This window comes from Rhinoraja longicauda, chromosome 4 (genome assembly GCF_053455715.1).
Source record: "Rhinoraja longicauda isolate Sanriku21f chromosome 4, sRhiLon1.1, whole genome shotgun sequence".
Taxonomy (NCBI): Eukaryota; Metazoa; Chordata; class Chondrichthyes; order Rajiformes; family Arhynchobatidae; genus Rhinoraja; species Rhinoraja longicauda.
In genome coordinates, this window is record NC_135956.1 from 88,802,946 (window position 1) to 88,827,146 (window position 24,201).

Sequence of the window (24,201 nt, forward strand, 5' to 3'; positions counted from 1 at the left end):
CCGCTGCCCGTCTACTCACCCACACCCCGATCCGTGACCATATCACCCCCGTCCTTTATAAACTCCACTGGCTCCCCATCCCCCAGAGAATCCAATACAAAATCCTCCTCATAACCTACAAAGCCCTCCATAACCTGGCCCCATCCTACCTGACTGACCTCCTCCACAGGTACACTCCCACCTGCACCCTCCGCTCTGCCGCTGCCAATCTCCTATCCCCCACATCCGGACCAAACTCAGATCCTGGGGGGACAGGGCTTTTTCCATCGCTGCTCCCACCCTATGGAACTCACTACCCCAAACCGTCAGAGACTCCTCCACACTCACCACATTCAAAACATCGCTGAAGTCTCACCTGTTCAGTACTGCCTTCAACCACTGAAGGTCACCTCACCTTCTGTCTCCTTTCTCTGTTCGTTTACTTATTTACTTATTTATCTATTTATTCATTTCCCTATGTTCTCTAAATCTCTGTAAAGCGTCTTTGAGTATATGAAAAGCGCTATATAAATAAAATGCATTATTATTATTATTACAGTGTCCGGGCCTACAGTGTCCGGGCCTACACTGTCCGGGCCTACACTGTCCGGGCCTACACTATCCAGGGCTACAGTGCCCCCCGGGCCTAATACGGGACATGGGCGGTCCCGTAAGGGACAAACCAATTTAGCCCAAAATACGGGATGCCCCGGCTAATACGGGACAGTTGGCAAGATGTACCCATTTACTCCAGCATTTTGTGATACCTTCGATTTGTACCAGCATCAGCAGTTATTTCCCTACACAACTTGTGCCCTGCGGGTGAATCATTCTACTGGAATGACACAACAAAGCTGTGACAAAGAAGATGTTTATGTCAGGCCAAAAATCTTCCTTGCTCTTGTCCGAGGGGAGGAGTGTGTTGATATGGACACAAGGCGCAGGGAGCAATCTGGTGGGCAGTGTCCGGAATAACCATGCAGCAATCTTTCTGACTTTTAACGCGAAACTATGTTTTTTCAGGGGTCCATTCAAGAACTGACGATGAAGTCAGACCCCCGGGCCAGCGAGGAGCAGTGTTATGAAGCTGATCCAGATGTAAGTAACAGATCTTCCTCAGTGCCCCTCTCGATACCAATAGACAATAGGTGCAGGAGGAGGCCATTCGGCCCTTCGAGCCAGCACCACCATTCAATGTGATCATGGCTGATCATTCACAATCAGTACCCCGTTCCTGCCTTCTCCCCATACCCCCTGACTCCGCTATCCTTAAGAACTCTCTCTAGCTCTCTCTTGAATGCATTCAGAGAATTGGCCTCCACTGCCTTCTGAGGCAGAGAATTCCACAGATTTACAACTCTCTGAGTGAAAATGTTTTTCCTTATCTCAGTTCTGAATGGCCTACCCCTTATTCTTAAACTGTGGCCCCTTGTTCTGGACTCCCCCAACATTGGGAACATGTTTCCTGCCTCTAACGTGTCCAATCCCTTAATAATCATATGTTTCGATAAGATCCCCTCTCATCTTTCTAAATTCCAGTGTATACAAGCCTAGTCGCTCCAGTCTTTCAACATATGACAGTCCCGCCATTCCGGGAATTAACTTAGTGAACCTACGCTGCACGCCCTCAATAGCAAGAATATCCTTCCTCAAATTTGGAGACCAAAACTACACACAGTACTCCAGGTGCAGTCTCACTAGGGCCCTGTACAACTGCAGAAGGACCTCTTTGCTCCTATACTCAACTCCTCTTGTTATGAAGGCCAACATTCCATTGGCTTTCTTCACTGCTTGCTGTACCTGCATGCTTCCTTTCAGTGATACCGAACCAGTGGGCTCTTTCCATTACTGGAATTTTATTTGTCAATGTCCGTTGTTTTACCCAGGGTCCCTCTGGAGATGGCAGTGGAGATGGGAGCGGCCAGTACATTGCCCAGGAGCAAGGAGGCGTTAAACCCCAAATTCAGCACATTACTCCGCGCCCTGTGAGTAGCAACGTTTCACTGTTCTGTTCTGAGGAGACCTTGTCTTGACTCTTGATGTCTTTGGCTGCCGTGTTCTGAGTCTCTTGTTGTAGCTCAGCCCCAGCCCGCTTACATATTAGGGCATGGTATTATGGTTGTAAAACAGAGGCCTATTCATCTAACGAATGAAGAATGCAGAGAATGTGAACTCAAATCCCATCATGGCAGCATTAAAAATGTGAGAAAACTGATTCTGGTGAAAGTGGCCACAACACGGTCACGATTGTTGTAATATCTGGTCCATTTATTCAAGTTCAAAGTTCAAAAACACTTTATTTGTCCCCTTGGGGCAATTATATCTTATCGAAACATATAAGATTATTAAGGGATTGGACACGTTAGAGGCAGGAAACATGTTCCCAATGTTGGGGGAGTCCAGAACCAGGGGCCACACAGTTTAAGAATAAGGGGTAGGCCATTTAGAACGGAGATGAGGACAAACGTTTTCAGTCAGAGAGTTGTGAATCTGTGGAATTCTCTGCCTCAGAATAGAGCCCTCCCTCTCCACCTATGCGACCAGCAGATGCTAAGGTCAGCTGGCAGGGTTTTATCGGACCCCCCTCACACACACGCCCTGTTCTCTGCGTTTGAGTGGCTCCCCTCAGGACGGACGCTGGCTTCGCTGCCCAGGCTGAAGGGCAACCAAGGCTGTTCAGCTCCAAAACTCCCAACCACCCCAGTCCCTCTGTTCACCCTGCTAATTACCCCCCCCCCCCCCCCAATAGTTTTTGTATGACTCTACGTGCCTTTGTAAATAGACAATAGACAATAGGTGCAGGAGTAGATCCAGAACAAGGGGCCACAGTTTAAGGATAAGGGGGAAGTCTATTAGGACCGAGATGAGAACGTTTTTTTTCACACAGAGAGTGGTGAATCTGTGGAATTCTCTGCCACAGAAGGTAGTTGAGGCCAGTTCATTGGCTATATTTAAGAGGGAGTTAGATGTGGCCCTTGTGGCTAAAGGGATCAGGGGGTATGGAGAGAAGGCAGGTACAGGATACTGAGTTGGATGATCAGCCATGATCATATTGAATGGCGGTGCGTACAGGCTCGAAGGGCCGAATGGCCTACTCCTGCACCTATTTTCTATGTTTCTATGAGTTTCTATGTTTCCATTCGGCCCTTCTAGCCAGCACCACCATTCAATGTGATCATGGCTGATCATTCTCAATCAGTACCCTGTTCCTGCCTTCTCCCCATACCCCCTGACTCCGCTATCCTTAAGAGCTCTATCTAGCTCTCTCTTGAATGCATTCAGAGAATTGGCCTCCACTGCCTTCTGAGGCAGAGAATTCCACAGATTTACAACTCTCTGAGTGAAAAAGTTTTTCCTCATCTCCGTTCCAAATGGCCTACCCCTTATTCTTAAACTGTGGCCCCTTGTTCTGGACTCCCCCAACATCGGGAACACGTTTCCTGCCTCGAACGTGTCCAACCCCTTAATAATCTTATACGTTTCGATAAGATCCCCTCTCATCCTTCTAAATTCCAGCGTATACAAGCCCATTCGCTCCTGTCTTTCTTCAGTGTAAGCTTCCCAAGGATGTGGAGGAAATCATCCACAGATTGAGCTTAGAGTGCAGAAGAATGAAATAATGAGAGTACCGAAAAATAAATGATGAATTGTGGCAAAAGACACATGTTGACGAAATAAGAGAGAGAATTAACGGTGAACGTTTGTTGGTGTTTGAAAATGTTACATCTTTTAAAAAGCACAGACGTATCTGGTTTCACCTGTGAGAAAGTACAGGTGGGAATGTTGTCACAGAGTGGAAAGCAAGAGGATTTTTATATATTTTTCCTACAAATGCCTTGTTGCCTTTTGGGACCCATTTATTTTAAAGGGGTGGTAACAAGGGGGGTAATGGAATGAACCTCTGTGAACAAGGCCACTCTTGTAACAGATTGTGAAATTTGGAGCAGTGATCAAACCCACTAAGACTCAAACCACTGCAGGCTAAACTGCCCGAGGTGTCACATAAAGAGCAGGGAGAACAGACAGGATCTATTTTTAGGAAGCTGGCATTGAAACTCTGGTAGAAACAAGGAACTGCAGATGCCGGTCCATACTAGGGTTGCCAACTGTCCCGTATTAGCCGGGACATCCCATATTTTGGGCTAGATTTGTTTGTCCCGTACGGGACCGCCCTTGTCCCGTATTAGGCCCGGGGACCGCTGTAGGCCGGGACAGTGTGGGCCTGGACATCGTAGGCCCGGGGGCTGCTGTAAGCCCGGACACTGTGGCCCGGGGCCACTGTAGGCCTGGAGGCCGCTGTAGGCCCAGACAGTGTAGGCCCAGACACTGTAGGCCCGGGGGCTGCTCTAGGCCCAGACAGTGTAGGCCCGGACACTGTAGGCCCGGACACTGTAGGCCCAGACAGTGTAGGCCAGGCACTGTAGGCCTGGGGGCTGCTGTAGGCCCAGACAGTGTAGGCCTGGGGGCTGCTGTAGGCCCACACAGTGTCGGCCCGGGGGCCGCAGTAGGCCAGGACAGTGTAGGCTAACGGAGTGTGTCCGGGGAGCGGGTCCGAGTGTGTTCACCTACCAGAGGTTGCATAGCAACCCGCCTCCCGGCCCAGGCGGCCGCCATTGGTGGAGCGGGAGCACGTGTCCGCTGGCTGGGTGAGGTCCCGTGGGGCGCGGGAACGGTGATGTCACCGTGTCCCGTATCTGGGAGTGATATAGTTGGCGCCCCCTAGTGGAAGGGGAACACTAGGAGGTGCGGGTTTACCTGGAAATTCAAATGTTTTCTCTAACTTCAAGTAACCCTTGCATCCCCCCTCTCTCCGCCCCTCCCCCATCCACACTATGTCCGTCAGAGATTTTCATTTTTATTTCTCTTCTTCTCCTCTGTCGTCTGCCTCCAATGTTTACCAGCTTTTCGTCGGGGACAATATCACATACGTTTATGAGGTCATAAGTGATAGGAGAAGAATTAGGCCATTCGGCCCATCATATCATCATCATATCATATATATACAGCCGGAAACAGGCCTTTTCGGCCCACCAAGTCCGTGCCGCCCAGCGATCCCCGTACATTAACACTATCCTACACCCACCAGGGACAATTTTTACATTTACCCAGCCAATTAACCTACATACCTGTACGTCTTTCGAGTCCACTCCACCGTTCAATCACGACTGATCTATCTCTCCCCCTCCCAACCCCATTCTCCTGCCTTCTCCACGTGACCTCTGACACCTGCACTAATCTAGAATCTATCTATCTCTGCCGTAAAGATATCCACTGACTTGGCCTCCACGGCCGTCTGTGACAAGGAATTCCACAGATTCACCGCCCTCTGACTGAAGAAATCCCTCCCCATCTCCTTCCTAAAGGAACTCCCTTTAATTCTGAGGCTGCGACCTCTGTTCCTGGACTCTCCCACTCGTGTAAACATCCTCTCCACATCCACTCTATATAGGCCTCTGTTTCTGCCTCCATAGATCCTGTCAAAATTGCTGGAAATACTCACTGGCTTTAATTTATAGTTCAGATTGGTGTTATTTGCTTCTGTTTCTTGTGGCATCTGATAAATTAAAGATGAGTTGGCTGCCGTTCTGATAACGTGATGAATTTAAGAGAGAGTTAGATAGAGCTCTGGGGGCTAGTGGAATCAAGGGGTATGGGGAGAAGGCAGGCACGGGTTACTGATTGTGGATGATCAGCCATGATCACAATGAATGGCGGTGCTGGCTCGAAAGGCCGAATGGCCTCCTGCACCTATTTTCTATGTTTTAGATTTTTTTTTAGAGATACAGCGCGGAAACAGGCCCTTCGGCCCACCGGGTCCGTGCCGCCCAGCGATCCCCACACACTAACACTATCCTACATACACTAGGGACAATTATTTTTTACATTTGCCCAGCCAATTAACCTACATACCTGTACGTCTTTGGAGTGTGAGAGGAAACCGAGGATCTCGGAGAAAATCCACACAGGTCACGGGGAGAACGTACAAACTCCGTACAGACGGCGCCTGTAGTCAGGATCGAACCTGAGTTTCCGGCGCTGCATTCGCTGTAAGGCAGCAACTCTACCGCTGCGCCACCGTGCCGCACAATGTTTCTATGATGGAAGCACAAAGAGTTCTTCATTGGGGTATTAAGATTGATAAACAGGGGAAATGGGAGCTCACAGTGACAATTCTTAGTTTAGTTTAGTTTAGTGATACAGCACGGAAACAGGCCCTTCGGCCCACCGGGTCCGCGCCGCCCAGCGATCCCCGCACATCTGCACTGTCCGACACACACGGTAGGGACAGTTTACATTTATACCAAGCCAATTAACATGCAAAACTGCACGTCTTTGGAGAGTGGGAGGAAACCGGAGCACCAGGAGAAAACCCACGCAGGTCACGGGGAGAACGTACAAACTCCGTACAGACGGTGCCCGTGATCTCTGCCACTGCCAAGGGTTATTTCCTTCCAGCAGCCAACCCATTGCAGATTCCCATCGTGGAAGATTCCACCCAGTCACATTCATTAACCGAAGTGACCTTTATAAGGATTAGTGGCTGTACTTGCAGTTGGGAGACAAAGCTGGCTGTGTGGGAAAGGCAGGGCCGCAGCTACAGTGAGGCTCTTTGTGGTGAAGTGATCACCCCATCAACACGCCATGGAACTTGGCGGGCCCAATGGTCAGGTGGCTGGAAGGCCTCGAATTATTTAAGCTGTACTGCCCGAGTTATTCTTACATTTCAATCAACGTAACAAAAGACTTGCGGTGTGAGGAGAAACTTAAGTGAAACTAGACCAAGTGGACCCGTTGGGCCCAAACCTCTCCTCCATTGGTGCAGCACCTTCTCCTCCCCCCCTCCCCCTCCCCCCTCCCCCTCCCTCCCCTCCCTCCGCCCCCCTCCCCTCCCCCTCCCCCCTCCCTCCTCCCCCTTCCCCTCCCCTTCCCCCCCACTCTATCCCCCTCCCCTCTCCCTCCCCCTCCTCCCCCTCCCTCCCCCTCCTCCCCTCCCCTTCCCCCTCCCTCCCCTCCCCCATTCCCCTCCCCGTCCCACCTTGCCCCCTCTCCTTCCCCTCCCCCCTCCCTCCTCCCCTTCCCTTCCCCCTTCCCCCCCACTCTATCCCCCTCCCCTCTCCCTCCCCCTCCTCCCCCTCCCTCCCCCTCCTCCCCTCCCCTTCCCCCTCCCCTCCCCTCCCCCATTCCCCTCCCCGTCCCACCTTGCCCCCTCTCCTTCCCCTACCACCTCCCTCCTCCCCCTTCCCTTCCCCCTTCCCCCCACTCTATCCCCCTCCCCTCTCCCTCCCCCTCCTCCCCCTCCCTCCCCCTCCTCCCCTCCCCTTCCCCCTCCCCTCCCCTCCCCCATTCCCCTCCCCGTCCCACCTTGCCCCCTCTCCTTCCCCTTCTCCTTTTCCCCTCCCCCATCCCCCTCAACTCCCCTTATCCTCCCTCCTCCCCTTCCCTTCCCCATCCCCCCTTCCCCTCCCACTCACTCCCCGTCCCCCCTTCCCCTCCCACTCACTCCCCGTCCCCCCTTCCCCTCCCACTCACTCCCCGTCCCCACTTCCCCTCCCTCCTCCCCTTCCCCTCTTCCCCTCCCCCCCACTCCATCCCCCTCAACCCCTCTTATCCTCCATCTCCTCCTCCCTCCACCCCCTCCCTCACCCCTCCCTCGCTAGGAGATAGATTTAAACTTTAAAATGTGAATAACTTAAAAAATATAACTCCGATTTCAATGAAACTTCTTCCATTAGCACCAAAGGGACGACGGTGAGTAAGGTGGGCCTAAAATTGTCGCGCTATCGTGTACCGTTTTGGCTGTAGTTCAGGAACAAACAAACAAACAAACGACAGTTTTAGTATATAGATTGATGTCCATTTTTCCATTATATATAAACGCTGCGGTGATGATTATGATGGGAAATGGTATCTCATGTTTAATTAGGTAGAAATGCCGACAGGTATATATTAATATATGAAGAAGAAAATGTTGGTTTTTTAGATTTTTAGATTTAGAGATACAGCACAGAAACAGGCCCTTCGGCCCACCGGGTCCGCGCCGCCCAGCGATCCCCGCACACACTAACACTATCCTACACCCACGAGGGACAATTTTTACATTTGCCCAGCCAATTAACCTACAAACTTGCACGTCTTTGGAGTGTGGGAGGAAACCGAAGATCTCGGAGAAAACCCACGCAGGTCACGGGGAGAGCGTACAAACTCCGTACAGACGGCGCCCGTAGTCGGGTTGAAGGGTGATTAAACATCGTGAAGACCAGTGCCGCTGGGACAAAGTACAAAAAGGGCAATGAATGCCAAACTCAGACCGTGTTTTACATTCTGCTCAGCAGCAATTGCCTTTCTGACTATTAATAACTTTAATCGTGTGATCATCAGAATCTGCTTCAATTTCCTCTCCCACAGAAGCTCAATTGAGTTTTCTTTTTCTTATGTTTCTCTTCTCTTTATGAGAGAAGTTCTGCCTCCTCAAGGACTGTGCCCCTCTCAAATAGTCACCACTCAAGTGGTACAGAACAAGTCCTGTCCACAAAATTGGCAAGCAACTAAGACATGGCCAGGAAGGAACTGCAGGCGCTGGCTTTAAACCGACGACAGACACAAAAAGCTGGAGTATCTCAGCGGGACAGGCAGCATCTCTGGAGAGAAGGAATAGGTGATGTTTCGGGTCGAGGCCCTTCTTCAGACAGAGTCAGGGGAAAGGGAAACGAGAGATACAGACAGTGATGTAGAGAGAGATAGAACAAACTAGACCAAGTGGACCCGTTGGGCCCAAACCTCTCCTTAATTGGTGCAGCACCCTCTCCAATCATACCATTGGGTTGTAAGCTTCCCAAGCAAAATGTGAGATGCTTTCATCCAATTTACATTTAGCCTCCCTCTGACAATGGACCCTTTCTGACCTAGGCCTCCTCCATTGTCAGTGAGAGGCCAAATTATCTGAAATTGCAACGTTATCTCTCTCCATTCCTTTCATTCATTTATAGACAATGGGCAATATGTAGCGCAGCGGTAGAGTTGCTGCTTTACAGCGAATGCAGCGCCGGAGACTCAGGTTCGATCCTGACTACGGGTGCTGCACTGTAAGGAGTTTGTACGTTCTCCCCGTGACCTGCGTGGGTTTTCTCCGAGATCTTCGGTTTCCTCCCACACTCCAAAGACGTACAGGTATGTAGGTTAATTGGCTGGGTAGATGTAAAAAAAAAAATTGTCCCTAGTGGGTGTAGGATAGTGTTAATGTACGGGGATCACTGGGCGGCACGGACTTGGAGGGCCGAAAAGGCCTGTTTCCGGCTGTATATATATGATATGATATGATGATGTGTTCAATATCTCTCCATATCACCGTCTATATCTCTCGTTTCCCCCTCCCCTGACTCACTGAAGAAGGGACTCGACCCGAAACGTCACCCATTCCAATAGACAATAGACAATAGGTGCAGGAGGAGGCCATTCGGCCCTTCGAGCCAGCACCGCCATTCAATGTGATCATGGCTGATCATTCTAAATCAGTACCCCGTTCCTGCCCTCTCCCCATACCCCCTGACTCCGCTATCCTTAAGAGCTCTATCTCGCTCTCTCTTGAATGCATTCAGAGAATTGGCCTCCACTGCCTTCTGAGGCAGAGAATTCCACAGATTCACAACTCTCTGACTGAAAAAGTTTTTCCTTCTCTCCTGAGATGCTGCCTGACCCACTGAGTTACTCCAGCATTTTGTGATACTCTGGAAAGAAGGAACAGATGACGTTTTTGGGTTGAGAACTTTCGTGCTCTTGTTCCATGTCTGTTGAGAGTCTTTCAGGTGCAACAGAAGTCTTTATTGCATTAACTCAATGCTGGCAGCAAGACAACTAAAAAATGGCTGCAAACACACGGTCTGGCTGCACGCTCCCACACTGTGTACAGACAGAGATAACTATGTACAAAACGTCTCCCTTTGTCCTGTGCAGCGCCACCTGCTGCACGGGAGGAGCGACGGGTCCTCCCACCCCACACGGAACCACCAAACATCACAAGACCCTTCTTCAGGCCGTATCTCTGGTGGCTCCTCGAGCATCCATCTTGGCAGCTTTCCTATTTTTCAGACAAATGCCACCTCAGTCATCTCCCAGAAACACCAGTTTCTACCGCACACGGTTGGCACCCAGCCGGAGCTCGCCATCATCAGTCTCAAAACCTCTCACTGTCCTGGTTACGTGATGCAGGAGTAGGCCATTCAGTCCTTCGAGCCAGCACCACCATTCAATGTGATCATGGCTGATCATCCACAATCAGTACCCCGTTCCTGCCTTCTCATCTCCGTTTTAAATGGTCTCCCCCAACATCGGGAACATGTTTCCTGCCTCTAGCGTGTTCAACCCCTTAATAATGTTTCAATAAGATCCCGTCTCATCCTTCTAAATTCCGCCCCCCTGACATCAGTCTGAAGAAGGGTCTCGACCCAAAACGTCTCCCATTCCTTCTCTCCTGAGATGCTGCCTGATCTGCTGAGTTACTCCAGCATTTTGTGAAATAAATACCTTCGATTTGTACCAGCATCTGCAGTTATTTTCTTACACTTCTAAATTCCAGTGTATACAAGCCTAGTCACTCCTGTCTTTCAACGTACGACGGTCCCGCCATTCTGGGAATTAACCTGCGCTGCACTCCCTCAATAGCAAGAATGTCCTTCCTCAAATTTGGAGACCAAAGCTGCAATTTAGAAGATTGAGGGGGGATCTTATAGAAACTTACAAAATTCTTAAGGGGTTGGACAGGCTAGATGCAGGAAGATTGTTCCCGATGTTGGGGAAGTCCAGAACAAGGGGTCACAGTTTAAGGATAAGGGGGAAGTCTTTTAGGACCGAGATGGGAAAGTTTATTTTCACACAGAGAGTGGTGAATCTGTGGAATTCTCTGCCACAGAGGGTAGTTGAGGCCAGTTCATTGGCTATATTTAAGAGGGAGTTAGATGTGGCCCTTGGGGTATGGAGAGAAGGCAGGTACGGGATACTGAGTTGGATGATCAGCCATGATCATATTGAATGGCGGTGCGTACAGGCTCGAAGGGCCGAATGGCCTCCTCCTGCACCTATGTTTCTATGTCTCACTAGGGCCACTGTAAATCGGTCCAGCCGTTCCATGTTTCGATTTGCTTCCTTTCCAGTTGGTCGGGAGGAACCTGGTCAGCAGTCCGGTACGTGAGCCCCCCACCGAGGCTTCTGTTGTGACGGAGGAGAGGGAAGCCGCCTCGGGTCAGCTGGGTTCGGAGTTCCAAGAGTCGAGCGCCTCGGGCAACTCTGGAGAGGGGCCTCCCAAGGAAAGGCCAGGCTTCTCAAGGAAGAGCATCGCAGCTCAAGAAGACACAGGTATCTGCTCACACCTTCGCAAGTGGAACTTTATTTCACAGCAGCTTCAGTGTTTCATAAGGTCACTCTGGAGAGAGAGAGAGAGAGAGGACCAGAATTAGGCCATTCAGCCCATCGAGTCTGTTCCGCCGTTCGATCGCGGCTGATCTATTTTTCCATCTCAACATTCCTCCGTATAAAATTTTAAAAAGGACTGGACAAGCTAGATGCAAGGAAAATTGTTCCCAATGTTAAGGATAGCGGAGTCAGGGGGTATGGGGAGAGGGCAAGAACATAGAAACATAGAAACATAGAAAAAATTCCAGGAGTAGGCCATTCGGCCCTTCGAGCCTGCACCGCCATTCAATATGATCATGGCTGATCATCCAACTCAGTATCCCGTACCTGCCTTCTCTCCATACCCCCTGATCCCTTTAGCCACAAGGGCCACATCTAACTCCCTCTTAAATATAGCCAATGAACTGGCCTCAACAACCTTCTGTGGCAGAGAATTCCACAGAACGGGGTATTGATTGAGCATGATCAGCCATGATCACATTGAATGTCGGTGCTGGCTCCAAGGGCGAAATGGCCTTCTGCTGCACCTATTGTCTATTGGGCGAGTATAGAACCAGGGGCCACACAGAGTCTAAGAATAAAGGGGAGACCATTTAAAATTGAGGTGAGAAGAAACTTTTCTTCACCCAGAGAGTTGTGAATTTGTGGAATTCTCTGCCACAGAGGGCAGTGGAGGCCAATTCACTGGATGGATTTAAAAGAGAGTTAGATAGAGCTCTAGGGACTAGTAGTGGAATCGAGGGATATGGGGAGAAGGCAGGCACGGGTTATTGATTGTGGATGATCAGCCATGATCGCAATGAATGGCGGTGCTGGCTAGAAGGGCCAAATGGCCTCCTCCTGCACATATTTTCTATGTTTCGATGTTTCTCCCCATAACATTACTAATCAAGAATCTATCAATCTCCGTTTCAAAAATCCCTATGACTTGGCCTCCATAGCTACCTGTGGCAATGAATTCCACAGATTTGCCACCCTATGGCTGAAGAAATTCTCCCTTATCTCCATTCTAAAGGAAGGTCCTTTTATTCCGTGGCTTTGCCTTCTAGTCCGAGACTCTCCCACTGGTGGAAGCTTCCATCCCAACACCTGTCCACCTTTTTCATTATTCAGGAGGTCTTAATGAGATCTCCCTTCATCCTTCTAAATTCCAGTGAGCACAGGCCCAGAGCTATCAAGAGCTCCTCAATCATTAACCCGCTCATTCCTGGGATCATTCTCTCTTAGACCTCCTCTGGACCCTCTCCAGAGCCGGCACGTCCCTCCTCAGATACGGTGCCCAAGACTGCTCCTGTTACTCCAAACGCGGTCTGACCAGTCAAGTGCCTTAGAAAGCCTCAGCATTACAATCCTTATTTTTATACTATGGTCTCCTCAAAATGAATGCTAGCATTTGTCTTCAGCTTAACTACTGACTCAACCTCCAAATTAACCCTTTGGGAACCTTACACCAGCGCTCCCAAGTCTCTTTGCATATCTGATTTCTGAATTCTCTCGCCATTTTAGAAAGTTAGTCGACGCCTTTTTATCTTCCGGCAAAGTGCATGGCCCTACCGTGTGCAATAGACAATAGGTGCAGGAGGAGGCCATTCGGCCCTTCGAGCCAGCACCGCCATTCAATGTGATCATGGCTGATCATTCTCAATCAGTACCCCGTTCCTGCCTTCTCCCCATACCCCCTGACTCCGCTATCCTTAAGAGCTCTATCTAGCTCTCTCTTGAATGCATTCAGAGAAATGGCCTCCACTGGCTTCTGAGGCAATGAATTCCACAGATTCACACTGAAAAGGTTTTTCCTCATCTCTGTTCTAAATGGCCCACCCCTTATTCTTAAACTGTGGCCCCTTGTTCTGGACTCCCCCAACATTGGGAACATGTTTCCTGCCTCTAACGTGTCCAACCCCTTAATAATCTTATATGTTTCGATAAGATCTCCTCTCATCCTTCTAAATTCCAGTGTATACAAGCCTAGTCGCTCCAGTCTTTCAACATATGACAGTCCCGCCATTCCGGGAATTAACCTAGTAAACCTACGCTGCATGCCCTCAATAGCAAGAATATCCTTCCTCAAATTTGGAGACCAAAACTGCACACAATACTCCAGGTGCGGTCTCACTAGGGCCCTGTACAACTGCAGAAGGACCTCTTTGCTCCTATACTCAACTCCTCTTGTTATGAAGGCCAACATTCCATTGGCTTTCTTCACTGCCTGCTGTACCTGCATGCTTCCTTTCAGTGACTGATGCACTAGGACACCCAGATCTCGTTGTTCGTCCCCTTTTCCTAACTTGACACCATTCAGATAATAATCTGCCTTCCTATTCCTACCACCAAAGTGGATAACCTCACACTTATCCACATTAAACTGCATCTGCTATGCATCCGTCCACTCACACAACCTGTCCAAGTCACCCTGCAACCTCATAGCATCTTCCTCACAGTTCACACTGCCACCCAGCTTTGTGTCATCTGCAAATTTGCTAATTTGCTGCGCCACGTCTTTGCCCACTCTCCCAACCTGCCCCAAGTCCTTCTGCAGACTCCCTGATTCCTCGGCACTACCTGTCCCACCACCTATCTTCGTGTAATCATCCGCATTCCCGACCTCGAACCCATCGATTCCAGCATCCAGATCGTTGGCATAGAGCATGAGGAGCAGCGGACCCCAACACCGACCCCTTGTGGAACTCCACCCCACCAAGCTGAAAAGCAGGGGTTGCCAACTACCTCACTCCCAAATACGGGACAGGGTGACGTCACCGACCCGCGCCCCCCACGTGACCTCACCCCAGCCAGCGGCCCACGTGCTCCCGCTCCACCAATGGGAGGCGGGTTGCTACGCAACCTCCGTTAGGTGGCGCCTGGGCCTCTGGGCCTACACTGTCCGCACCTACACTGTCCGGAAAGCAGACACAGATTTTAAGCAGCATCTGCAGTTTATTTCCTACTCCACCGTCCGGGCCTACAGTGTCCGGGCCTACAGCGTCTGGACCTACACTGTCCGGACCTACACCGTCCGGCCCTACAACGTCTGGACCTACACCGTCCGGGCCTACAGTGTCCGGGCCTACAGCGTCTGGACCTACACCGTCCGGCCCTACAGCGTCTGGACCTACACCGTCCGGGCCTACAGTGTCCGGGCCTACAGCGTCTGGACCTACACCGTCCGGCCCTACAGTGTCCGGGCCTACAGCGTCTGGACCTACACCGTCCGGCCCTACAGCGTCTGGACCTACACCGTCCGGGCCTACAGTGTCCGGGCCTACAGCGTCTGGACCTACACCGTCCGGCCCTACAGTGTCCGGGCCTACAGCGTCTGGACCTACACCGTCCGGCCCTACAGCGTCTGGACCTACAGTGTCCGGGCCTACACCGTCCGGGCCTACATTGTCCGGACCTACACCGTCCGGGCCTACAGTGTCCGGGCCTACAGCGCCCCCTGGGCCTAATATGGGACAAGGGCGGTCCCTTACGGGACAAATCTTTAGCCCAAAATACAGGATGACCCGGCTAATAAGGGACAGTTGGCAACCCTACTGAAAAGGCCCCCTTTCTTCCCACTCTTTGCCTTCTGCCAGTCAGTCAAGCTTCCATCCATGCTATTACCTTGCCTGTAATACCAGGGGCTCTCATCTTCTTTAGCAGCCTCACGTATGACACATCATCAAAGGCCTTCTGAAAATCCAAGTAAACAACATCCCACTGACGAGGGGTCTCGGCCCGGTAAATCACCCGTTCCTTCCATCCAGAGATGCTGCCCATCCCGCTGAGTTACTCCAGCATTTTGTGTCTAACATCCACTGACTGTCCTTTGTCTATCTGCTCGTTACTTCCTCGTGCCCCAGCCTCTGAGATGAGATTAGAATCAGAGAGCTTCAGCTTTGTCGTGCACCGCAGAGCCAAGGCGTGCGTCTGGAGCACCACGCCCCACATTTATTGCCAACAGTCCCGTATTAGCCGGGACATCCCGTATTTTGGGCTAAATTGGTTTGTCCCGTACGGGACCGCCCTTGTCCCGTATTAGGCCCTGGGGCGCTGTAGGCCTGGATGCTGTAGGCCCGGACACTGTAGGTCTGGACGCTGTAGGCCCGGACAGAGTAGGCCCTGACGCTGTAGGCCCGGACGCTGTAGGTCCGGACGCTGTAGGCCCGGACACAGTAGGCCCGGACACTGTAGGCCCGGACGCTGTAGGTCCAGATGCTGTAGGTCCGGACAGTGTAGGCCCAGACAGTGTAGGCCTGGACGCTGTAGGCCCGGACAGTGTAGGCCCGGACGCTGTAGGCCCAGACGCTGTAGGCCCGGACGCTGTAGGCCTGGACGCTGTAGGCCCGGATGCTGTAGGCCCGGACGCTGTAGGTCCGGACAGTGTAGGCCCGGACAGTGTAGGCCCGGACGCTGTAGGCCCGGACGCTGTAGGCCCGGACAGTGTAGGCCCGGACGCTGTAGGCCCGGACGCTGTAGGCCCGGACAGTGTAGGCCCGGACGCTGTAGGCCCGGACGCTGTAGGCCCGGACAATGTAGTAGGTCCGGAGGCCCTGGCACCACTCAACGGAGGTTGCTTGGCAACCCGCCTCCCGGCCCCCCAATTCTGTCCCATGCAGCACTCTGTGCCATCAGTACCATCAATATTCTGTTCCATGTAGCAACATCTGGAAATGATATCTGCATCGCATAATTATGAATGGAGTCTTTCTGCACATTTCTGGCTTCTTTCAATGGGGAGATGGGGACACGAGTTTGGCAAACATCTGCATCACTTACTTGCCATTTCTCTTGGGTATTTCCCATCTGTGTGTAAGTTGGTCTGTTGTTCAGCTGAATATTTGTGCACGATAAATGATTCCATAAAAGGCTTTTCCCAAATTTATGCTGTGTCCTTTTATCCAGTATCTACAATACAATACAATACAATACAAGATATCTTTATTGTCATTGTACAGGGGTACAACAAGATTGGGAATGCGCCTCCCATACGATGCAATAAATTAATTAGCTAGTCAGTATTAATTTAAACAACCCAATGAAACAAATTGTAACTGTTTTAAAACAGAACAAAGTGCAAGTAGATCTGTGCCGGTTCACTGTGCGATGTGACCATCCGGCTCAGCAGGACCGGTTCATGGCAGCTATGGCCCTGGGGATGAAGCTGTTCCTGAGTCTGGAGGTGCGGGCGTAGAAGGCCTTGTATCGTCTGCCCGATGGTAGAAGTTCGAACAGACTGTTGCAGGGGTGTGAAGAGTCTTTGTGGATGCTGGTGGCTTTTCTGAGGCATCGTGTGTTGTAGATGCCCTCCAAGGCTGGTAGCTGTGTTCCGATGGTCCTCTGAGCTCTGTGGACTACCCGCTGAAGAGCTTTCCTCTCTGCCTCCGTGCAGCTGAGGTACCACACAGGGATGCCATGTGTTAGGATGCTCTCTATGGTGCAGCGGTAGAAGGTCGTCAGCAGCTGTTGGGGTAGACCAGACTTCTTCAGTGTTGTGCACATTGTGGCTGGGTTAGTTGTTTCAAAACTTGTGATGTTTTGGGGAAAGAGGAATATTAAGCTAAATTATTTCCCTCCGCCCCCCACCCCCCACCCCCCCAATAGTAACTACCCCGTTGCATCATGGAAAAGTGTTCATTGGCTCGGCAGAAGCAGGAAGATTTCCAGGGAGATCCATAGCAACTCCAGCTGTACATCTGTAGTGGTAGACGCACACAGTCTCTTGCCCAGAGTAGGGGAATCGAGGACCAGAGGACATAGGTTTAAGGTGAAGGGGAAAAGATTTAATAGGAATCTGAGGAGTAACCTTTTCCACACAGGGTGGTGGGTGTATGGAGCGAGCTGCCAGAGGAGGTGGTTGAGCCTGGGGACTATCCCAACATTTTAAGAAACAGTTAGGCAGGTACATGGATAGGACGGGTTTGGAGGGATATGGGCTGGTGTAGCTGGGACGTGTTGGCTGGTGTGGGTAAGTTGGGTTTGTTTCCATGCTGTGTCAGTCTAAGGCTCGATGACTCTATCCAGAAAATATTTGATGAACAGCTCTCTTGATAGAAACAGCTCTCTTGACGTTTCCTGCTGGAAACACACAAGTTGAATAGAAATGGACTCTCCCCTGGTAGTTCTCCACTTCACCTCAGAACCGTACAGATGTGGTCAGACCCTGGGAAGGCTACGAAACTGGAGCGCGGACCAATAATTGTTAGCAGCGATGGGGAAATGCAGGGGAGATCAAACGCAGTGTTTGATGTACTGGGAGCACAAGCAATTCACATTCTCTTAAAGGACCCAGAGACTTAAAGTATTTTTTTCTAAATCAAACCAAGTTGTAAGGGCCAGTAGAATTGAAAGTTAGTCCACAGAATAAACTAACAGGCAATGAAATGTGATACGGACAAGAAGATTAGACCATAGGATTTTGTCTAGATAGGAGAGATCCATAGACAATGGACAATAGGTGCAGGAGTAGGCCATTCGGCCCTTCGAGCCAGCACCGCCATTCAATGTGATCATGGCTGAGCATTCACAATCAGTACCCCTCATTCACAATCAGTACCCCTTGGGTACAATCAGATCAAGATAGATTCTTGAGATATCAGGAGAGATTCAATCATGGCTGACCTATCTCTCCCTCCTAACCCCATTCTCCTGCCTTACGATACGATACGATATGTGGAATTCTCTGCCTCAGAAGGCAGTGGAGGCCAATTCTCTGAATGCATTCAAGAGAGAGCTAGATAGAGCTCTTAAGGATAGCGGAGTATGGGGTTATGGGGAGAAGGCAGGAACGGGGTACTGATTGTGGATGATCAGCCATGATCACATTGAATGGTGGTGCTGGCTCGAAGGGCCGAATGGCCTCCTCCTGCACCTATTGTCTATTGTCTATTGTCTATGATGTGATAGAACTTTATTGATCACCTTTGGCCATCTGATGATGGTACTGAGAATTGTCCTCATGTTTCTTACAACATAGAAAGAGGACATTCGGCCCCGAGAGTCTATGCTAGCATTCAGAGCAATACCAACTGTGCCATTTACTTCCCAAGTCCTGTCGACCTCCCTTCTCCTCCCTCCCACCGACACGGGGCCAGTTGCAGTAGCCGATCAACCCACTGAGCTGAGCACAATCTCATAGAGTCCAGGTTAGTTTAGTTTAGTTTAGAGATACCGCGCGGAAACAGGCCCTTCATCCCACCGAGTCTGCACCGACCAGCGATCCCCGCACATTAACACTGCACACACTTGGGGCAATTTACACTTACACCAAGCCAATTAACCTACAAACCTGCACGTCTTTTGCGTGTGGGAGGAGACCGAAGATCTCAGAGAAAACCCACGCAGGTCACGGGGAGAACGTGCAAACTCCGTGCAGACAGCACCCGTAGTCAGGATTTTCAGAAACGTACTCTACGTCAAAAACTGAAAGTAAGCGTGCAGGTACAGCAGGCAGTGAAGAAAGCTAATGGCATGCTGGCCGTCATAACGAGAGGATTTGAGTACAGGGGCAAAGAGATCCTTCTGCGGTTGTACAGGGCCCTGGTGAGACCAGATCTGGAGTATTGTGTGCAGTTTTGGTCTCCTCATTTGAGGAAGGACGTCCTTGCTATTGAGGCAGTGCAGCGTAGGTTCATGAGGTTAATCACTGGGATGGAGTGACTGTCATGTGAGGAAAGACTGGGCTTGTGTTCACTGGAGTTGTAGAAGGATGAGAGGGGATCTTATAGAGACGTATAAAATTAAAAAAAGGACTGGACAAGCTAGATGCAGGAAAAATATTCCCAATGTTGGGGGACTCCAGAACCAGGGGTCACAGTCTAAGAATAAAGGGGAGGCCATTTAAAACTGAGGTGAGAAGGAACTTTTTCACCCAGAGAGTTGTGAATTTGTGGAATTCTCTGCCACAGAGGGCAGTGGAGACCAAATCACTGGATGAATTTAAAAGAGAGTTAGATAGAGCTCTAGGGGCTAGTGGAACCAAGGGATATGGGGAGAAGGCAGGCACGGGTTACTGATTGTGGATGATCAGCCATGATCACAATGAATGGCGGTGCTGAATGGCCTCCTCCTGCAACTATTTTCTACGTTAAAAGCAATACATTAGCCTTCACAGAACTCTTGCACTGTTTGAATGCTAATTTTATGAATTTTAATTGTGCCTAGCCCCCAGCCTGAGCATCGAAAGTCACGACCAGAGTCGAGAAGGACCCAAAGGAGAAATCGGATCGGGAAGTGAAATTCTTCACAGTGAAACCAGCACCAAGGTAAATTGGTAACCAGGGTCACGGGAGAGAATTATTAGCTTCATGTCAACATTACAAAGGGCACCATGAGGCGTGCACGGACAGGGTTACTTTAGTTTAGTTTAGTTTAGAGATACAGCGCGGAAACAGGCCCTTCGGCCCACCGGGTCCGCACACCAACACTATCCTAGGATATTCTTGCCATTGAGGGCGTGCAGCGTAGGTTTACTAGGTTAATTCCCGGAATGGCGGGACTGTCGTATGTTGAAAGACTGGAGCGACTAGGCTTGTATACATTGGAATTTAGAAGGATGAGAGAAGATCTTATCGAAACGTATAAGATTATTAAGGGGTTGGACACGTTAGAGGCAGGAAACATGTTCCCAATGTTGGGGGAGTCCAGAACCAGGGGCCACAGTTTAAGAATAAGGGGTAGGCCATTTAGAACGGAGATGAGGAAAAACGTTTTCAGTCAGAGAGTTGTGAATCTGTGGAATTCTCTGCCTCAGAAGGCAGTGGAGGCCAATTCTCTGGATGCTTTCAAGAGAGAGCTAGATAGAGCTCTTAAGGATAGCGGAGTCAGGGGGTACGGGGAGAAGGCAGGAACGGGGTACTGATTGAGAATGATCAGCCGTGATCACATTGAATGGCGGTGCTGGCTCGAAGGGCTGAATGGCCTCCTCCTGCACCTATTGTCTATTGTCTATTTATTGTTAGAGTGCGTTTATTGGGTATGTGTCATGGCTCAGGTGGAGTGAAAGTGCTTCAGAAATAAATCTAATTCAAAATGAAGTACGAGTGGGGGGGGGGGGGGTGTGGTGGAGACACCCCTCAAATAAGGGAAGGGATTCATCCTATGGGGCCACATGAGTGGGGGGGGGGTAACATTTTGAAAGCACTATCTGACGAATATAATGTATGTGTAGCCTCCAAGAATGCGGGAAGAATTTTTTGCACAGTTCCTGTGTTGTACATATTTCTTACTTAGAATAAAGTTTATGTTGGATTTTTTTTTTTAAACTAGAACATAGAACTACTGTACAGCACGGGAACAGGCCCTTCGTCCCACATGTGCCAAACATGAGGCTGAGATAAACTAACCTCATCTGCCCGCACATGATCCCTACCCTTCCATTGTCTGCAGACCGAGGTGCCCATGCAAGAGAGCACACAGTTAATAGCATGACCCTTAACAGCTTTGATGTGCAGAGGGATCGTGGAGTTAGGGGTTGCCAACTATCTCACTCCCAAATACGGGACAAGGTGACGTCACCGCCCCGTCCCCCCACCCACGTGACCTCACCCAACCAGCGGCCACGTGCTCCCCCTCCACCAATGGCGGCCGCCCGGGCCTGGAGGCGGGTTGCTAACAATTTATCATTGTTATGTTCAGTATTGCGTACAGTTTTGGTCTCCTAATCTGAGGAAGGACATTCTTGCCATAGAGGGAGTACAGAGAAGGTTCACCAGATTGATTCCTGGGATGGCAGGACTTTCATATGAAGAAAGACTGGATAGACTCGGCTTGTACTCGCTGGAATTTAGAAGATTGAGGGGGGATCTTATAGAAACGTACAAAATTCTTAAGGGGTTGGACAGGCTAGATGCAGGAAGATTGTTCCCGATGTTGGGGAAGTCCAGAACAAGGGGTCACAGTTTAAGGATAAGGGGGAAGTCTTTTAGGACCGAGATGAGAAAGTTTTTTTCCACACAGAGAGTGGTGAATCTGTGGAATTCTGCCACAGAAGGTAGTTGAGGCCAGTTCATTGGCTATATTTAAGAGGGAGTTAGATGTGGCCCTTGTGGCTAAAGGGATCAGGGGGTATGGAGAGAAGGCAGGTACGGGATACTAAGCTGGATGATCAGCCATGATCGCATTGAATGGCGGTGCGTACAGGCTCGAAGGGCCGAATGGCCTACTCCTGCACCTATTTTCTATGTTTCTATGTTTCTATGTTATTTTTTTTGCCATGTCTTTCATTCATTTGTTCTGTATCTCTCTCTACATCACCGTTTACATCTCTCGTTTCCCTTTCCCCGACTCACAGTCTGAAGAAGGGTCTCGAACCGAAACGTCACCCATTCCTTCTCTCCAGAGATGCTGCCCGTCCCACTGAATTACTCCAGTGTTTTGTGTCCATGGTTTAAACCAGCGTCTGCACTTCCTTCTTGAACATGAGTTTTGTTGCAGTTTGTCTCCCCCTGGGAACAGGCTGGTGAACTGCAGTCCACACTGCTGAGCAAGAAAGCACTGCCCAGCCAGTCAATAGACAATAGGTGCAGGAGGAGGCCATTCGGCCCTTCGAGCCAGCACCGCCATTTAATGTGATCAAGGCTGATCATCCACAATCAGTACCCCGTTCCTGCCTTCTCCCCGTATCCCCTGACTGCGCTATCATTAAGAGCTCTATCCAGCTCTCTCTTGAGTTGGAGGCCAATTTAAGATTATTAAGGGATTGGACACATCAGAGACAGGAAACATGTTCCCAATGTTGGGGGAGTCCAGAACCTGGGGCCACAGTTTAAGAATAAGGGGTAGGCCATTTAGAACGGAGATGAGGAAAAACTTTTTCACTCAGAGAGTTGTAAATCTGTGGAATTCACTGCCTCAGAAGGCAGTGGAGGCCAATTCTCTGGATGCATTTAAGAGAGAGCTAGATAGAGCTCTTAAGGATAGCAGAGTCAGAGGGTATGGGGATAAGGCAGGAACGGGGTACTGATTGAGAATGATCAGCCATGATCACATTGAATGGCGGTGCTGGCTCGAAGGGCCGAATGGCTGAATGGCCTACTCCTGCACTATTGTCTATTGTCTATTGAAAGCTGTTTTCCACAGATGCTGCCTGACCCGCTGAGTTACTCCAGCACTCTGTGAAACGTCACCTATCCATGTTAAACTGTGGCCCCTGGTTCTGGACTCCCCCAAAATTGGGAACATGTTTCCTGCCTCTAACGTGTCCAACCCCTTAATAATCTTATACGTTTCGATAAGATCCCCTCTCATCCTTCTAAATTCCAGTGTATTCACAATCAGTACCCCGTTCCTGCCTTCTCCCCATACCCCCTGACACCGCTATCCTTAAGAGCTCTATCTAGCTCTCTCTTGAATGCGTCCAGAGAATTGGCCTCCACTGCCTTCTGAGGTACATTTACAGTGTTTAAATACATGATAAGGGAATAATGGTTAGTGCTTTGTAAAGCCAGCAAACTTAGATCAAGGATAGTCCGAGGGTCACCAGAGAGGTAGATAGTAGTTCAGGACTGCTCTCTGGTTGTGGTAGGATGGTTCAGTTGTCTGATAACAGCTGGCAAGAAACTGTCCCCGAATCTGGAGGTGTGCGTTTTCACACTTCTGTACCTTTTGCCTGATGGGAGAGGGGAGAAGAGGGAGTGGCCAGGGTGCGACTCGTCCTTGATGATGCTGCTGGCCTTGCCGAGGCAGCGTGAGGTGTGGATGGAGTCAATGGAAGGGAGGTTGGTTTGTGTGATGGTCTGGGCTGCGTCTACAATTCTCTGCAATTTCTTGCGGGTCTTGGATGGAGCTGTTGCCAAAATCAGTGACCTTGCTACATAACCAATGTTTGCGGTTAAATGTTACCGGGAACGTTCAGTTCATACCATAACTTTAATTCAACTCCCACAAGAAGTATGTGATTATTTATTGAAAACATGTAAAATTATTAAGGACACATTAGAGGCAGGAAACATTAACCATTAACCTTAACCAACCTGATCTCCCGGTGGCTCAGCACTTCAACTCCCCCTCCCACTCCCAGTCTGACTTTTCTGTCATGTGCCTCCTCCAAAGTCATAGTGAGGCCCACTGGAAATTGGAGGAATAGCACCTCATATTTCGCTTGGGCAGCTTGCAGCCCAGCGGTATGAACATTGACTTCTTCAACTTTAGATAGTTCCTCTGTCCCTCTCTTTCCCAGTTCTCCCTCTATCTTCCTGTCTCCACCTATATCCTTCCTTTGTCCCGCCCCCCTGACATCAGCCTGAAGAAGGGTCTCGACCCGAAACGTCGCCCATCCCTTCTCTCCAGAGATGCTGCCTGACCTGCTGAGTTACTCCAGCATTTTGTGAATAAATACCTTCGCGGAGTCAGGGGGGTATGGGGAGAAGGCAGGAACGGGGTACTGATTGTGAATGATCAGCCATGATCACATTGAATGGCGGCGCTGGCTCGAAGGGGCCGAATGGCCTCCTCCTGCACCTATTGTCTATTGTCTATTTAAATGTTTCCGACGTCATCCTTTCAATAAATGCTGCCCACAGATGCCACGAGGACTGACATTTTCCATAAACTGCGGTCATTTTTGGAGCAAACAGTCCAAGCCATGAATCAGTTGCCCTTTGAAAAACAATGGAAAAAAATCTCACCCCCATAACCACAGCTTTTTATTCCCGGTCAATCTTTCCGGTAGAATTCCCTTGATTTCAACATTTTTCTAAATGGAAACTCGCCTTGCAGATGGAATACACCCATTCCTTCTCTCCCGAGATGCTGCCTGACCTGCTGAGTTACTCCAGCATTTTGTGAATAAATACCTTCGATTTGTACCAGCATCTGTAGTAATTTTCGTACAGT

At 50.1% G+C, this 24,201-nt stretch overlaps 1 protein-coding gene across 4 annotated transcripts in view; it reads left to right on the forward strand.

Moving 5' to 3' along the window:
- Positions 1 to 24,201, forward strand: part of LOC144592961 (collagen alpha-1(XV) chain-like) — a 225,484-nt gene that overhangs the window by 99,763 nt on the left and 101,520 nt on the right. For all 4 annotated transcript variants that reach the window (XM_078398342.1, XM_078398339.1, XM_078398341.1 and 1 more), the window contains 4 exons: positions 1,003 to 1,077; positions 1,866 to 1,964; positions 11,127 to 11,328; positions 19,531 to 19,631. In XM_078398342.1, the coding sequence (XP_078254468.1) occupies positions 1,003 to 1,077; positions 1,866 to 1,964; positions 11,127 to 11,328; positions 19,531 to 19,631 (477 nt within the window). The remainder of the gene's footprint in view (positions 1 to 1,002; positions 1,078 to 1,865; positions 1,965 to 11,126; positions 11,329 to 19,530; positions 19,632 to 24,201) is intronic.